This window comes from Melopsittacus undulatus, chromosome 8 (genome assembly GCF_012275295.1).
Source record: "Melopsittacus undulatus isolate bMelUnd1 chromosome 8, bMelUnd1.mat.Z, whole genome shotgun sequence".
Lineage (NCBI taxonomy): Eukaryota > Metazoa > Chordata > Aves > Psittaciformes > Psittaculidae > Melopsittacus > Melopsittacus undulatus.
The window spans coordinates 5050669-5066886 of NC_047534.1; the positions used below are offsets into that span (position 1 = coordinate 5050669).

General features: G+C 44.3%; 3 protein-coding genes across 8 annotated transcripts in view; 2 read left to right on the forward strand and 1 right to left on the reverse strand.

The window, feature by feature from the left end:
* Nucleotides 1-95: 95 nt before the first annotated feature.
* NUDT1 (nudix hydrolase 1) lies at nt 96-4584 on the reverse strand. 4 transcript variants are annotated; one of them, XM_031045620.2, is made up of 4 exons: nt 4511-4551; nt 3859-4015; nt 861-1006; nt 96-610 (listed from the first exon to the last, which is right to left on the reverse strand). In XM_031045620.2, exons 2-4 carry the CDS (start codon nt 4008-4010, stop codon nt 438-440), a joined length of 471 nt encoding a protein of 156 aa, XP_030901480.2. In that variant the 5' UTR covers nt 4011-4015; nt 4511-4551; the 3' UTR covers nt 96-437. The 4 variants fall into 4 exon arrangements, with proteins under 4 accessions (XP_030901480.2, XP_030901481.2, XP_033921669.1 ...); XM_031045621.2 differs by having other exon boundaries at nt 4492-4513; XM_034065778.1 differs by lacking the exon at nt 4511-4551 and adding an exon at nt 4479-4500.
* A 29-nt stretch (nt 4585-4613) lies between these two features.
* On the forward strand, nt 4614-7056 carry MRM2 (mitochondrial rRNA methyltransferase 2). 2 transcript variants are annotated; one of them, XM_005145267.4, is made up of 3 exons: nt 4614-4667; nt 5408-5679; nt 6339-7056. In XM_005145267.4, exons 2-3 carry the CDS (start codon nt 5496-5498, stop codon nt 6761-6763), a joined length of 609 nt encoding a protein of 202 aa, XP_005145324.1. In that variant the 5' UTR covers nt 4614-4667; nt 5408-5495; the 3' UTR covers nt 6764-7056. The 2 variants fall into 2 exon arrangements, with proteins under 2 accessions (XP_005145324.1, XP_030901478.2); XM_031045618.2 differs by having other exon boundaries at nt 4630-4671.
* Nucleotides 7057-7818: 762 nt separating this feature from the next.
* MAD1L1 (mitotic arrest deficient 1 like 1) overlaps nt 7819-16218 on the forward strand; it is a 366896-nt gene continuing 358496 nt past the window's right edge. The window contains exons 1-8 of one of the 2 annotated variants that reach the window (XM_005145268.3): nt 7819-7863; nt 8580-8721; nt 9234-9381; nt 10633-10773; nt 12472-12651; nt 14047-14171; nt 14872-14953; nt 15563-15693. In XM_005145268.3, the coding sequence (XP_005145325.2) occupies nt 9238-9381; nt 10633-10773; nt 12472-12651; nt 14047-14171; nt 14872-14953; nt 15563-15693 (803 nt within the window). In that variant the 5' untranslated portion in view covers nt 7819-7863; nt 8580-8721; nt 9234-9237. Of the gene's footprint in view, nt 7864-8095; nt 8284-8579; nt 8722-9233; nt 9382-10632; nt 10774-12471; nt 12652-14046; nt 14172-14871; nt 14954-15562; nt 15694-16218 lie in introns of those variants that run through there. The other variant, XM_031045610.2, reaches the window with a different exon arrangement.

Sequence of the window (16218 nt, forward strand, 5' to 3'; positions counted from 1 at the left end):
AATGCTTCTGTGAAAGGAAGCCAACTTCTGAAAGGCCCTTAACCAGTCGAGAAGGCAGCCAGCATTTAACAACAGAGCAACACATGCTTTTACTAAAAAATAGCTTTAATCTTTAAAAAAAAACATTTCCAGCCATGAGGGGAAAGCCTAAAACATCATTCACCTGTGCAGGAAAGAGTTAACACTATGGTTTTAATAGCTGTGATCACATAACCCTGGCTGAAGTGTATGTAACACAGCCAGGGACTTCACAGCATGGACAACCTCATTACTTTTATGTCTGCTCTGAGAAACCCCCTTACTTTCTGGTTACTTCCCAGTGACCTGACATCAGTCTCCTTTGCTGGAGAGCTGAGAAAGAAGACCCTTGGAAGTAGTACTTGTGGTGTTCCAGCCCAATGTGGGCAGCAGCACATGGGTTGACTGCTTCTGTTTTCTTAAACTTCCTCCACTTCTTTCAGGGTGTGCTCCAGAATTGTGTCTTGTCCCTGGAACTTAAAATAGCCCCGAAACAACTTCTTCTGTAGCACAAGGGGAAACCAGTAGATATCGTCTGCCCACATGCGACTGAATGGCACCTCATCCAGTTGAAACCACTGGGGACGCATTTCTGGTGGGAGAAAATAAACCAACTTTGTGTGAGACTTTCTCTTGGGGGCTTTTTGCTCATAGACTCATAGAATAGTTAGGGTTGGAAAGGACCTTAAGATTGTCTAGTTCCAACCCCCCCTTTGAGTATCTGTCAGTATCAGCTCAGCTGCTTCCCTTCATGGAGGGATTTTGGCATGAATAGTTCTGCATTTCCTAAGAGCAATACTGTCTCAGAGGAGAATGCACATCCTTCCTTCCCCTCCACCTACCATCGCTTTCTGTTGGCTCTCCATGAAAATCATCTGCCCGGAAAATGTGGACCTCCATGAGTTCAGAGTTGCCCACAAATTCAAATGTGATCTGACCCATCTTCTGCAAGGTGCTCACAGTCAGTCCACTCTCCTCCAGGAGCTCCCTGCACAAAAAATAGACTTCTTCACATGAAAGCAAGCAGTGGGAGAATCAAAAAGCAGTTGTTAGCTTTACTTGCACGTTTAAAACTCTTCCAGTGAACTAAAGATGAATGCTGCAGCTGCAAAACGGAGCAGGGCACAGCGATTATTGACTGACTTACACCAAGGAACAGCCAGGCCAGACTGGCTCCTGTGTTATTCCAAACTCCTAAAGGTTGGTAGGAAAACAGCCTAGGTTGGAAAGGGAAGATGTAGGAAAAATTGTTTAGCATAATTTACATTCCTTACAACATGAGGATCTTTTCTGAGATGAATGAGAAGTGGGCTAATGCTTGTACGACTGTAGCCGGATGTCGTTCAAGAACTCCAAGATATGCTTTGTTGGCTTTGCCAACTTCAAGCTGAAGCTTTTAGAACTGTGGAGAAGCAGGTAAGGAATACTGAAGCATCTGTACTGCAACAAACTCAGCTACTTCTGAGGTTAACTGAACCTTATTTAAAGAATACTACACACTACTAACATCATTTGCACACAGAGTTAGGAATACCATTTCCCATTCAAATGGCACATAAAATTCAAAGCAGTTGTGTAAACTTCTCATTTCTGCTCCTTGGAAGTACATTTAGCATAAGGAGAAGCTACAAGGGAAGACTTAAAGAGCACTTCGAGGGACTTGCCAGACAGTTCTTTTCCATTCGTCACCATGCATAGCTACTTGAAGCACATTCAGTTACTTGCTATGTGCTTAGGGCTTATTTAATTTTAGCCTGCCCCTAACAGAGTCAGCATAACTTGAAGTTAGTCATGGATTTTCTAATGGACAAAAATAAGGAATGCTTGGAAACAATGCATCTTCAGTTAAGGTTAATAATTGATGTAGTTGAATATTTGGCAGCCATTTAATTTCAAAATGTAATGGAAATGTTCTTTAAGGCTCTAGCTTTTTTTGTCATCGATTTCATGGATCCCATCCTTCAAAATTATGTTCCAACTAAAGAGCTTAGCTAATTTTATTTTCCTTAAGAAACTATGTTTAAAACAGAGGCAGTTTTCCAGCAGCAAATCTAAAAGCCTCATTTGACAGGCTGTGATAATTGAACAACAAAGTACAACACTGCTATGGTTTTCCAAGCAATTTATCTGTTGGCTGTTTGGCTCCGTATATAGGAAGTAGAAACATTACAGGGAGCAAACTGAAAATAATGAACTAAATATTCCTTTACAAGATGTGCCAGTGAGGAGCCATGAGTGCGCAGGTGCTCATAGGAATGTGATGTACCCAATGGAAGACAGGAATCTTTGTTAAGACAGAGGAAACGTGCTCATGTTTCAGCTTACTGTTTAACTATCAGTGCTGTGAGGACACTTCACACCTTACATCAGTGCAAAGCCAACTGAGACAGTGCAACACAGAACCACGGCCTAATACCCCAGCCCTGCATACAGAGCAGCCAAGGTAAGTTTGCTTTGGACTGTGTGATGCTTCCTGAAGGAGAGCTGCACATAAGGTAGCTGTGGTAGTGGTGTTCCTGCCAGGAAGGCAGGCTGTGTCTGCCTGGCTCTGGGGACTGCTTCCTGCTCAGCTGGTATCAGTGGTGCTGCTGCAGTAAGCTCCTACCAGCTGCATGGAAAGGGATGAGGCCTGGACTGGTCTGCACTCCACAGCAGCAGGCACTGGCTGTTCCTGTGGCACATTGCACTGGGATGGGTGACACCTTTCTCACTTGACATCTCATATAGACTAAAGCTCTAGTTTCTCACTCTAGGCAAACACACACCTAGGAAATCAAATGCTAAATTCAGTCATTTCACACCACAGTGGCAATGCAAGCCTAGCAAATGAAGGCCTGAAATAAGTAACAAAACAAATCTCCCTCCTCTTTGAAATGACAAATTACATGAAAAGCCACAATGTAAGCATGAGGTACATTAACACCTGCAGAGAAGGCCCCTGTATCCCTGGAAGAGCTCACCACAGAACCCAAGCAGTTGTACTGGCACAGATGGTTCAGGGGAAAAAGCTGTTGGGTAGCTGTTGAGCTACACCAACACTCATCTTCCTGCAGCTGCAAGGGCAAATTGGGGCATTTATCAGAAACAGAGGAAGTGGCAAAGTGTGGCTTTGTATCAGCAATGTTTGTGTAAAGAATGAGGTACCTAAATTTTAGAGGAGTTTAGCAATTCAGCTGCCATCTGCTATTTCATTTTACTGACTAAACAGAAGAACTCTGAGGAATGAGTACTAAAAGCTTCAAAAATGCTATTGTACCTCTGTGCTGATGGAGTTCAATTCCCCAACTCAGCATTAAGGCTTCAAATGCTGCCATGAAGTCATATCATAAATTTCACCAGCGCCTTTCATAAGGGACCTCTAAAAATCTCTGTTTTGCTACTATGTTTTCAGTACTGGAAGGCAGCATCTGTTCAACGGCTTCAACATTAAACACTAAGCAGTTTGGTGGCATAAGCTGTAATTCTGCTATGCAGCCACAATTAAACTTTGCACCTTTCTGAACAGTGCAAGAACTTCTGCCCCCCGCTAACAAAGGCTCTGTTCAGATCAGTCTTTGGAGGGAGGGCACTCACTTCCAGTTACTCATAGACTGGACAACAGTCAAAGATTTGCACATGACAGCAATGGGGAGCCATCCCCCTTCCCTGTTCATGTGGCTGATCCCTCAGTGCCTGTGGAGCAGGCCATTTGCTCTGTTCAGAGATGGCTCAGGACAGCCCTGGTGGGTAGCACACCGGTTCCTAGGGTGTTACCCATCGGCTGAGCTGCAGTAACCCCACCGCAAATGATCCAACACCTCCTGTGTCCTGAACCCAGCTCTCCCCACGGCCCCTGCTCACCTCCGAGCAGCCTCTTCGATGCTCTCCCCTGGCTGCACCTTCCCACCGAAGCCATTCCACAGCCCGGCTCCGAACCCGCGTTTCTTCATGCCCAGGAGGACGCGCTGCGGCTGCACCACCAGCACCAGGGTGAAGAGCTTGGTGGTGTACATGGCTCCTGGACAGGAGATGAGGGCACACTGTGCCAAGGGCTCCTGGCACCCCTCGGAGTGAAGCTGTTCCTCTACCCCACACACCCATCACACCATCCCCAAATGCTTGGTCCCTGCCATCCCCAGCCCAACCCCTCAGTCCCCAGTGCCTGCTCACTCAGCCCCCCACTCTCTCAGCACCCTCTCCCAGTCATAGACCTTTAACACGGTGAAGTCCACCTGACCTGCCAAGTCCACCCTGTCACTAAGGGCAAACTGATGTTTCCTCAAGACCCCCACTCACAGCCACCCTCATTTCCCTCCCACAACAGCGGCCCACACTATATAGCTGCTGCCCCTACCCCTCATGGCCACCCCTCACGTTCCATGGCCACCCCTCATGATCTTCCCTTATGGCTGCCCCTACTTTCTCGCCGTGACCCCTCCTCACCACCGCTCCCCAGTCCCCATCCCCTGTCCCCTCAGCACCTCCGCCCCTCACTCCCGGGTCTCCCTCCCACCGCGGCGCCTCCACCTCAGCACAGGCCCGGCCCGGTGCGGCCCTGCCAGCGCCGCCGCCGCTGCTGCTCCAGCCCCGCCTGCGGTAGCCATGAGGGGAGGCGGGGCGGGCTGAGGCGGCCGCCATGGCGGCGGGGCGGGCTGCTGCTGCCGCCGGGGGTAGGTGCGTGGCGGGGCCGCTGAGGCAGCCATCGGAGCCAGGCTGGCCCCGGGGGTGGTGGGGTGTGCCGGGAAGGGGTGGTGGTACCCCCGACACCTTAAGGTTTCCTCAGAAATGGGTACCGTGCGTTTGGGTTTGTCACTGGTGGGAATACCGGAGAGGGGATTAGTTACCTGGAAAGCTGTGGTAGCAGCGGTTGTTGTAGGCTAGTCCCGTCCTTACGGCTCTGCCCAGAGACATGGCGGAGCTGGGACATCTCCTTCCTCCGAGGGGTTGAGGTACCCCCGGCCGCCCCTCTGGGGCAGCCTGTGGTGTGCTGGGGTCAGGCTGCCATGTCGTGTCCCTGTGGGCCTTGAACACAAACACCGAAGCAGGAAGGAAGAGCTATGAGGGGTTCCCTCTGTCTCACCTTAGGGTAACCTGTGAGGCATCCACCCCAAATACAACCCTTTGGTTGGGGCTGGGGCAGGTAACAAAAGGCATCATGAATCTCAAATTTGGAGGCTTTTTTTTTTGTAGCTTTTTTTTTGTGAGATGTTGCAGCTAGAATTAATTAACTGTATAGAGACCTTTGAAACACATAGTGGTGGAGCTTGGAGCAACCTGGTCCAGTGGAAGGTGCCCCTGCCCATGACAAGGGGTTGGAACTGGATGAGCTTTAAGGCCCTTTCCAGCCTTATCCCTTCTGTGATTCTATGATTACGTACTAATTGATTAACTTGCTTTCTTTACGAGGCAGCTGTTGGCATTTAGTGAGCAAATGTCTCCACACCACGGTGAGGTCTCTGAAGAAAACTGGCACTGAGCACCGGTGGCTGGAGCGGCACATGAAGGATCCCTTTGTCAAGGCAGCGAAGCAGCAGCATTACCGCTGCCGAAGTGCCTTCAAGTTACTGGAAATTGATGACAAGCTTCATGTTCTTCGTCCAGGACTTTCCGTTCTTGACTGTGGAGCAGCGCCTGGTGCTTGGAGTCAGGTTGCTGTAGAGAGAGTCAATGCCTTAGGTACCGGTAAGTGCGTGCTGTTGGCAGGCAAGATGGGGATGCTGCTCATCTTGAGGTGTGAGAAAACTCACTTGTGATGGTGGTGGTGAAGGGAATGGATTATGGATACTGGTAAATGCCAGGAGTCCCTCACAGAGGTGTGAAGATGAGTGTGGCAGTGAGGAACACGAACTCTTCTTATTATGTGTGAAATTAAAACTTAACGTGGTGCTAATGTTCTGATTAAGTGATGTGGGGAAGATCCCTTCATCCTGTTCTGCCATGGATGTGGCCTCAGGAGGTAGCTTGGCTTTCCTGATTTTTTTATTTCCTTTCTTGAAAAATTATCATACCCCCTATATCCAGTTTGTGTATTTTAAGCTATTAATATTTACAAGATAAGTACCATCTGTACTAGCATCCAGCATTTCTGGCCTGTCAGCCTTGAAAGAGCAGAAGAAAACCAAGAAAAATACCCCTTGCTTATCCAAAGTAGCTGAGTTTTCACATCCTGAATGGATTAGTTTACAACAAACCATCCATCCAGACACATACCACAAATTGTCTAAGAAGACCAGATGTGGAAGGTGATGTGTTTTTTGTTTAATGACTAACACAGAGCTCATACCTATGGAGGTTGTTTGCAACCATTATGAATGTTCAGTGTGTCATTTGTTCTTACCTAGATCCTGCTGTCCCCACTGGTTTTGTCCTTGGTGTTGACCTCCTTCGGATTGCTCCTCTGGAAGGAGCAGTCTTCCTGTCAAAGGCTGACATTGCTGACCCAAACACGCTGAGGACGATTCAGAGTCTGCTTCCTGCAGAGAAGGTGGATGTTATCTTGAGTGACATGGCACCTAATGCGACAGGCATCAAAGAACTGGATCACCAGAAGCTGATCAGTCTATGTTTAGGCCTTCTGAAGGTATCCCAAAGTATTTTAAAGCCAAAAGGAACACTGCTCTGTAAATTCTGGGATGGGTATGAGTCCCGTCTTCTGCAGAACAGACTGAAGGAGCAGTTCCAAGATGTGAGAATTATAAAGCCTCAGGCCAGCCGGAAGGACTCTGCTGAATCTTACTATTTGGCAAGACTGTACAAAGGGAAATGAAGGCTAAAAACTGCAGATTATTCACTGGAAACCCAATTCTGGTGTGTGTTTAATGGAAAATCCCACCATTCAGACCCTGGGGAGATCTGCCAGGACTGTTACAAAGTACATCACATACAAAAATAACCAGTGTGGTGTCCTGCTGCCTGTATCTGCTAATTATCCCAGCAGAGGCATCCAATCTAACTTCTCACCTGTGGAGAGAACAGTTGGGAATGGAGAGGAGCAATCTGAAAGGTGACCTCTGGGGCTTGGAGTAATGGAAACGGGAATAAAACAATGATTTAACGAGGTTTTAATGCGTGCTTGAAAATCATTGCACTGTTAATGTTGTCCCATATGAGGTTAACCATAAAAGGTGACTATCGGAATGAGAGGGAACAGCAAGGGTATTATAAGCCAATTTGGTGCCTCTTCATCTTTCTTTAAAGCTGGTGCAATTTATCAGTGTGTGTAAAAATAGATAACGTTTTTGTGCCTGTCAGGGTCTGTATCGTCACCCAGAAGGTAGCTTCCCTTCTGTTTTCAGTAGTATTTTACATTTGACCACTGCTGTCTCTTACGTGAAATGAGGTATTCCTTGGATCCCAGACAGGGAGGATTGCTGATTGAGTTGCTAGAAATCCTTTTGCACAAACAAATTTAGCCACTGCTAAGATAAGATCTGTTTAATGGGAAGTGACAACTTTCATATTAAACAGTGCTCTTATGCAGCTGACTGTGGCATGAATTCCAAGAGAGGCTCGTGACAGTGTCTTGTTGAAGGCTTCCAGCTCTTTCTCATTGTAAACAGCTCATTTGGGATTGCTTATAGGGTTATCGAATTCCACCTGCTTTGAAACCTCCCGATTCCCTAAACTAGGAAGCTGAGTGTTGCTTTGTATGAGTACGGTAAAGAAAGCCCCGGAGCAGCCCATTCCCCCCCAGCAGTGGCGCTGCCGCGGGTCATTACGGTACAGCGCGGAGGCCGCGGCGCAATGCGCGCCTAGTCCCGTCCTTACGGCGGCCCGCGGCGCTGTTCTCGCGAGAGCTGAGCGCGAGTTCTCGTGCGATTTCGGCGCCGGGGCGAGGAGGATGATCCAAACGGGGCGCGCGCAGCGGTGAGTGAGGGTGGGAGCGCCTGAGGGCGGGCGGACGGGAGGCCGCTGGCTCCGCTCGGACCGGCCCGGCCCTAGCCCGGTTCGCTGCTCCCCTCCTACCCCCCTCCCGCCGCTCGGCTGTCGCTCTCGGCCGAGTCCGGTGTCGTAGGAGCGGGGAAGGGAGGCTTTGCCCGGTCCCTGTTCCTCCTACCCCTGGGCGGCCGAGGCTGTGGGCGCTGCTGAGGCCCCTCTCCCCCTGTGCACCCTCGGGGGTTCCGTGAAGGAAACCCCCCCGCAGTGCCCGGGGCACCTTTGCAATCGGGTTTTCTGCAGCGGGGACACGCTTGTCCTTTTAATTTTTAGCATTGTTAATGATTTAAAATCAGGCTTTCTGTGCAGTTACCTGTTGGCAGTGATGTCTCCTGAACTGATTTATATGAGGTACTTATTGCGAATAAACGTTTTCATTTGGGTTTTGGCTGATTCGTTACCTGTATTAGTATTATATCTCCTCTTCGCAGTGATGTAAATCCGAAGAGTAACAGCTGTGTTGCCCTGAAAGTTAGACCCGAGTCTGTGTCTTTGGTACAGGGCTGTGTGGATGCTGTTGCCTTTCATGGTCCTGAACCTTCGGTGGTCCTGAGGCTTTGTGGGGCTCCCTAGACTTCCTTGAAGTCTCGTGGGAAACTGTGCAGGCTTTTCTGGGATCCAGGCTTGTTTTGACTTTGGCCTTTTAGTTAATATCCTAGGTTTGAAGGAAGAATTGAGAGAACTTTTACGTGAATGAAGAGACGTTACAGAAGTGACCTTGGGAAGTTTTGTTGCTGGAAGTTCACTTGCAAAGTGCTTTTTGAAAACCAGAGGCAAGTTGTGTAGAAGGTAGGATTTGCTGCTACTCTGGAATTCTTCCCCCATCAGCCTCAGGTGTTTGGATGAAGAGTAGGAAGTTCTGTTTACTAGTGTTAACCTGCTGCACATCTTCATGTCCTACAATGCTAAATTGTATCCAAGACTGTTATCTTGATTGTATAGGAAAGGAAAATTCAGTTTTGTATGATTTATGATAGCTTTTGTTTACACATTTATGGGCTGAGATTTGTGGGAGAATGTGTTTAAATAAATCATTTCAGGTAGAAAGCTCAAGGAAAAACAGGCTGTTTTGCATAATTTTCTCATTTACAAGGCCTACAACTTCAGCCTTGCTTGGATGAATGGTTTCTGATTCAAGCTGATCTCAGCATTGACCAGCAGATTGAGTTTTGTACCTTGTGAATGGGAAGCCCTTCCATTTAGTGTTATATTTAGGCAAGAATGTGTCTTTTTTAGCAAAGCAGCCAGTATTTTGCAGCTTGCTCGGGATGTTTTGCTGATGACTTTCTGTGTACTTCCAGAGCCATGGATGACTTCGAAAATAACACCACCGTCTTCTCGGCCCTGAGATCCCTCAACAACTTCATTTCACTGGAGGGGGTGTCTGCGCCGGACACGCCAGGCTCGTCTCGGAGCGCCTTTCAGATTCAGTACCAGCAGAGGGTGCAGGTGAGGTGTCTTCATCCCGGTGATGCTCGCAGGATCGCTTCAGAGTGGTTGTATATTCCTTTTGATTCCAGGAACTGGGGTGGATTTCATTAAGATCTCGCCATTCTTTCTACAATTGATATTCATGCAAGCTCAATGGAAGCTTGCTTTTGGTCAACATTTGGGAATCTTTAAATTGTTTTAAAGTGTCAGACATTTATTTCTGTTTTGTACAAATTGCAGAAAGGTCCTTTGAATATTTCTCTGATGGTTATAGCTGCATCTAGCTCAGAGGATTAAATTATAAGTTGTTTTCATATTGCTGAGCAAATGAGCTTTTATCAGTTAATATTTTCTTATTTTTTTGTACAATCTTCATTAAAGTTCATTTGTCTGAACATGTGCAGGAGACTTGCCTTGTGTGTGACTTTGATCTGCTGACCAGTTGTGCTTTCTTGTCCACTGCTATTTGTTTCCACACATTTTTGGGCTTTTTCCTGTAAGCTGCCTCATGCTAATGAAGCATGAAGTTAATGTTTTGGATTCTAAGGACTGTTAATTAGGCTGCAATGAAGTTTCTGTGTTGTGTATCTTAATATAATTTCTATTTGGGTCTCTAAGGATGAAATAAGCTTGATTTCTTTTTAATATAAATCTGCTTTGAATTTAGAAAGAAAAAACCTACGCATTTTCTGTCTGTGGTACATCTCTGATGACAAAGATGATTAGAGGAGGCTCTCCCTGGTTTATAGAGTCTTCCTTAAGTCTTGAATGTACAGGGCTTAGACATGAGGTGTTCTAGTAATACTGTTTGTGTAATTGGAATGAAAAAATGAAGTGTAATGTGGCAGTTAGAAAACCATGTTATTTAGCCAGTGGTTAAACTTCCTGGGGAACATGATCTCTGTTTCTCGGTAGCTGCTGTTACTTTTATGAGGCTTGAGAAGTTCTGTCATTAGCATTTTTTGTTCTAGATAGAGAAGTACATTTTGTCAGAGTACCTCTAGAGATTGAATGAGAAATTCTGAATGAAGAAATTGACATTTGCTTCTTTCCAGCTAACATTGATTTGATGTGGGTTTCTGAGTGTGTTGTTGAACTCTTGGTTTCCCCATCTGCAGTTGGTGTGAGAGTACCATAAATATGGCAATAGATTCCTTGTAAGCTGTGAAGTGTCATTCAGGTGTGAGCTGAACAGCATAAGGGGGGAGCTAGCAATGTTATATGCTGTTAATGGTGTGTAATGTCCCTTTTTACACATGGTCTGATGAGATGGAAGAACAAGCTGGGCAGATCCACTCCAAATCCCAGCTCCTGCAGGTGGAACGAGAGAAGATGCAGATGGAGCTTAGCCACAAACGAGCTCGCATTGAGCTGGAAAAGGCAGCTAATACCAATGCCAGGAACTATGAGGTAGGTACCTCAATTGCAGACGGTTTGATGTCATAGACCTAAATCAGAACGTATGTGATACATGTGCGTTGGTATTTTAGTTTGGATCAGGTGTATACTCTTGACTTCTCACGTGCTGTGCTTTGGTTTGCAATGGAATGTCTCAGAATGTGTATAGTCAGCTTTTTTGGGGATGAAACTAAAGTAAAAGATGGAGGCCAGGAGCAAGCCTAGTGTTCTCCAACTACTAACAAACACTGTCTTCAGAACAAGACTTCAGCAAACCTGTAGTAAATGGTCCTGGAATATGTTTATTGTGTTTGCATTCACTCCAAATGAGGGGGTGGTGTGGATGTCAAGTTCCCAGCACAAACTGTTTTGCTCTGCAGATCCCCTCACAGTGCATTGCACTAACTTGCTGATGTACATGAGAATGTGAATGTCAGAGCCTGATTTGGTTTATAAACTGATGATCTGATCACAAGCTTCCATTACTTTAGCACTGAAGTCATCATGGGTAGCATTAACAAAAGGATTTAGTATTTGTTTCTCCCAGAAGTATTTAAGTGTTTTTCTCCCAGATGAATTTAAACTTTTGCTGGCACAATTGCCAGCATGTACTTTGTGTGACTGTAATTAATTGGAGTGGCAGCAGTGCCAACTGTGCACTGTCACACAAGAGAGCTTGCACTGATAAAACAGTGAGCCTCACTCAGGGACGAAGAGCTTTTATTGCTTTCTGGTCTGATGCCCACATATATTTGCTTAGCTACGTTACTGGAATAAGTAGTAGATGTGTGGGTTTTGTAGCATAACAAAAATCTTATATGAGGCTGATTATTAAAAAAGAAATCTAAAAAAAACTGTAAGCATGTTTTGTTGTATTTCATAAGGGTGCTGGGTGACAGATTTGGTGTGTGGTTGTGAAATAGCGAGTCAGTGTTCCTCTGAAGTCAGGTGTGGGATTAAGTGGTGTTCAAACTGGAATGTAGTTGAGTTAGTCATAGAAACCCTTGAAATACTGGTACAGAAAAAGGGAGCAGCACTAATCCAGCACTGTGGTAATTACCCTGCTCAGATTCCGTGTTTTTCCAAGTCATGTGTATAAAGGTTTTGGGAACCTCACATTGCTTTGCATAATCCTTGCTTACTATGTAAATCCATGTCTCGATTTGCTTTGATTAGCAAAGCAATTTACTACACATTTTTTCAATAATCAATTTGTGGTAGGAATAAACTGAAATGGTAAAGGAGAAGTATTCAGAGGGCAAAAATATATATTGTGTTGACAATACTGTGCATTTAAATCCTGTTTCTTTTATGCTAAATATCCTCATACAACTTCCAGAAGTTGCAGAGGGAAGTTTGTCTTATTAACCCAACTGTTGAGACCTGAGTTTCTGGAAGTCAATTTGCTGTGCATGGGTCAGGTTCAAATTTGGCATCAGATGGTTTCATCTTTGAGTGTGCAGTGGAGTCATGTCTGTGTTCTCATCTTCATGTCTTAGTCTTCCAGATTGCTTTGACTGCCTCTTAATTTTCTAGCTCTTTTGCCCTGGGTAGGTCCTTGACACTGAGTTGCTGTTGGTAACATTTTTGCCCTTGCTAGTGCTCTGACCACTGCAATGAGGAATGGAGACAGGAGAAACCAAAACAGCTTCAGTTTTGTGCTACTTTCCTCTTATGTCTCTTTGTGTTTTGTTTTTTTACTATTACAAGCGAGAGGCTGACCGTAACCGGGAGCTGCTCACGCGCATAAAGCAATATCAGGAAAGGGAAACGGAAGCTGAAAATAAACTGAAAGAACAAATGGAGATGAGCAAATGCTATAAGAAGAGCATGGAGACAATGAGTAAGAAGCTGCAAGAGAAGGAGAGCAAATTAGCTGAAGCCAATGAAGTAAGTACAGAGTAAATTTTTAATCCCTTTGTAGCTTCCGGTGACTGACTTTGAAGTTCTTGTGAATTGAAAATCCCCTTTTGGATTAAAAAAAAAAGACAAACCCAAAACCAAACAAAGCCAACAACCCAGACAAAACAATTGGAAGCACTGTATTTAGGAATAAATCCTGGTGGTATGTGTCTGTTTGCTGTCAAAGGTTAGAACCTAACCAAGTCCAGAGACAAGTGAGCAGGTCAGAAGCTGTTGCTGTGTTAATTAACAATGAGAAGAGTTTTCTTAGATTGATACAAAAAAGGAGAAAAAAGTGCAAGGGTATAAAACACCTAGGTTTGGAAGTTGGGTTACATGACATTGGATAAAGAAAGGGGAAATGATGGAGGAGGTAAAATGGGAAGGTGTTGAGGGAAGTAGGGGGAATTGTAGAATGGAGGAGACCAAAGTTATGTACAAAGTAGTTCTTCCTGAAATGTCTTAGGTGCTTTTGTGTTCCACTGTAGAATGAATGCTTGGATAATTCTGATTACAGCTCTTTGGGATGAGAAGACCATTCTTTCAGCCTCTTCAGATACCATTCTAGTTAAGTTCATCTAGTTCATTTGTGACTTTTCTGTTTAATTGCATCAGCTGTGTACTTCTAGAGTCCTTAAGCCTTTCAGTTGCCTAGCTATCACTGGAAATACTTGTGTGATAAAGCAGGTAAACAGGGAGACAGTGAAGGCATATGACAAACTAAACCCATGTATGAAATGTGTGCAACCTTTCTGTTTCTGTGTTCTTTTTATTGTATCCATCAATATCAAGAGGAGAACCCTACATTACTCTCAGTCTAGAAAACACCTTACATATGGAATGTTTTGAGATTTTTCTGTTAAAGGGAGATGAATATTGGCTATTAGAAACAAAGCTGTGAAGTTTTCTTTAGAATGAAGATATTTAGAACAACATTTTAAAATCCACTGGTCCCCCACCTTTAAGGAAAGCATAATACAGCTGGTATTTAGTTGAGGCAAACCCAGATGCTTTCATTTTGGCTGTGTTTCAAGATTTAATTTGGAATGGTTGTGGGATAATGTTTTTACTTTAATATATATAGTTGTGTTTTATCATCATGTAGCTTTGAAGCTTCATAGTTTTCATGCCAGTTTGAGGTCACCCACTTAATAGGTAATGGAAATGACAATTTGGGTGACAGATGAAAGCAACTAAATTACTTTCTCTTGCCTTTGTTTTTGAGGTGAGTTTGCAGGTCTGAAGGTTTGCAAGAGTGGGGTTGTGTCTAGATTCACTGTTTGTACTTTTAATTTGTATATGATTTCTGCCTATCACCATCTGTAATGTTTGGCTTGGAGAGTCATAGCCTTCTGTGTGTATTCTTTCTTTCCATTAATTCAGACAATCACTGTATTAAAAGGGAAAATCTCAGAACTGCAATGGAGTAAAATGAATCAAGAGATGCAGATGACAAGCCAAGACTCTCAGAAGCAGGAACTGATGGAACAGCTGGATGTTCAACATAAGTAAGCAGGGGATCAATGACTAGGGAGAAAAAGGCAAACAAAACTTCAGTCTTCTGTAGCTGTTGTCACTCAGAAAACTTTCCACGGCGTTTGATTTCCGATCTTCAAAGGGGTTCTTTGATCTGGATGTGCAGGTTATAACTGTTGTTTGGAACTAGCTCTGAGGTGCAATTTAATTGTACCTTGAGGAAAAAAAGCCAAAACCCCAAACTTGAACTTAAAATCTCAGTGATGTCTCATGTTCATGGTAGAGAGTTAACAGAAGGCATGTAGGTGGGAAAGGCTAATCTGAACTTTATAGACTGAACAGAACAAAAATACCAAGCCTTAACTCCTAGTTGAGGGGTAGTTGAAAGATAAGAGTGTGTTTGGGTTATTTTTTTTTCCTTGTTTACTAAGTTCAACTCCTCAGTTTCAAAGGTGCTCTTCATTTACTGTGGGTGTGTATTTGCTGGTTTCAAAGTTAAGGTGGCTTTAATTTTTGATTGTTTCACAAGATGCATGTTTTTATTAAAATTAGTATTTTTCTCTCTAAATTAGAGGGAGATGGTAAGAGTGTGAAACTCAGAGAGCCAGTGTGCTGCAACAGTACCATAGTTAATAATGTTTGAAAATGTTTGTCAGAGATACTTCTGCATGTAGGTGGTTTCTGGTATGTGATTCCTGGGTGCTAAATGCCTCTTGTATGTACATCTAATAGAAAATGGCAAGAAGCTTGTCAGCAAATCCAGATGTTGCAAGCAAACCAATCCCATCTAGCAGAATATGAACAGAAGATTAAGGTAAGAAACTCTGTGGGCTATATAAATCCTTAGTTTTAAATTTCTTCCATGGAAGAAGAGAACAGTGTTTTTCTAAACATAATTACTATTGCAGAAATAAGAAGTTAGTTTGTCATGTAAGAAGCTGATCTAATGGCCAGCAAGAGCTGAATTTGGCTAAATTGACTTAGATGGTCCAGACTAGTTGTGATTAACTGTAACATGAAACACTTCATCTTTGTTGTATCAATTGATTGAGAAAAAGCATCTACCAATGCTTTCTCAATAGAAAGGTGATTTATATCCTGCAGTGCTCTCCAGGAACACTGTGTTTGATCTTGTGGCAGAGCAGAAGATTGCTCTGCAAAATATTCACTAGAAGTGAGTCCTTCTTAATGATTAGCAGAGATTTTGTTTTGTTAGGAATGTAGGGAAGAGGCCAGTGCAGGTGTTACAGGTGGAACGAGAGTCATCCCTGCTTTGAGTGATGGATTGGGCCAGATGACCCACTGACTTCCCTTCCAACATCATGCAAGTCATTGAGTTGGGTTTAAAAAGTACAATGGAGGAGTAGCTCTTATGAGTTCCAAGTTAATCATTGGTGTTCTCCTGCCATCCCATATTTTCTAGGATCTAGAACAGAAGCTCTCCCAGCAGGAACATGATGCTTTAATTGTCAAGAACATGAAGACAGAACTGGCTCGTCTTCCAAAAATGGAGCGGGAATTGCGCCAACTCAAGGAAGAAAATGCCTACTTCAGGTGAAAGAAGGGTTCAGTTGTTGGGAGGGTTAGCTTGTGTGAGGTGTCCCTGCCCATGGCAGGGGGGTTGGAACCAGATGATCTTAAGGTCCTTTCCAACCCGAACTATTCTATGATTCTGCACCTGCTACATTTGCACTATATGTACTTTCAAATCCCTCTGTTGGGCTTCCATATGGGAAACTTTAGAAAGAAGCTTAGATGTTACATATAAATACTGGGACTGAATTGAGCAGGCTGTGGTGGCTACCAGAGGATTTGACAGGATCTGGGTGATCTTCCTAAACACAGTGAGAGCCTCACAGAATGTGTATCGACTGTTCTGGATGTTTGTGAGGTATATTATGTGATCTGTTTGTGAGAACAAAATTCAATGTTTAAAGATAGTGATGAGCTCTGTATAGCTTTGGGAAAGGAATCCCTGTAGAGCATAGAGAAAGCTGATCACTTCTTTAATAACTCTTTTACTTAGTTATTGTTGCCACTGCTTTAGAGGCCTGGTGTTCCAGCATCATGTTTGGAAAG

Excerpts from the sequence above, each read along its gene's own strand:
- NUDT1 (XM_031045620.2), bottom strand. The coding sequence starts at position 4,010 with ATGTACACCACCAAGCTCTTCACCCTGGTGCTGGTGGTGCAGCCGCAG. Across the intron at positions 1,007-3,858 it reads ATCGAAGAGGCTGCTCGGAG|GGAGCTCCTGGAGGAGAGTG; the intron begins GTGAGCAGGGGC and ends TTTTTTGTGCAG. Across the intron at positions 611-860 it reads AGAGCCAACAGAAAGCGATG|AAATGCGTCCCCAGTGGTTT; the intron begins GTAGGTGGAGGG and ends TTCTCCCACCAG.
- MRM2 (XM_031045618.2), top strand. The coding sequence starts at position 4,634 with ATGGCGGCGGGGCGGGCTGCTGCTGCCGCCGGGGGTAG. Across the intron at positions 4,672-5,407 it reads GCTGCTGCCGCCGGGGGTAG|CTGTTGGCATTTAGTGAGCA; the intron begins GTGCGTGGCGGG and ends TTTACGAGGCAG. Across the intron at positions 5,680-6,338 it reads AGTCAATGCCTTAGGTACCG|ATCCTGCTGTCCCCACTGGT; the intron begins GTAAGTGCGTGC and ends GTTCTTACCTAG.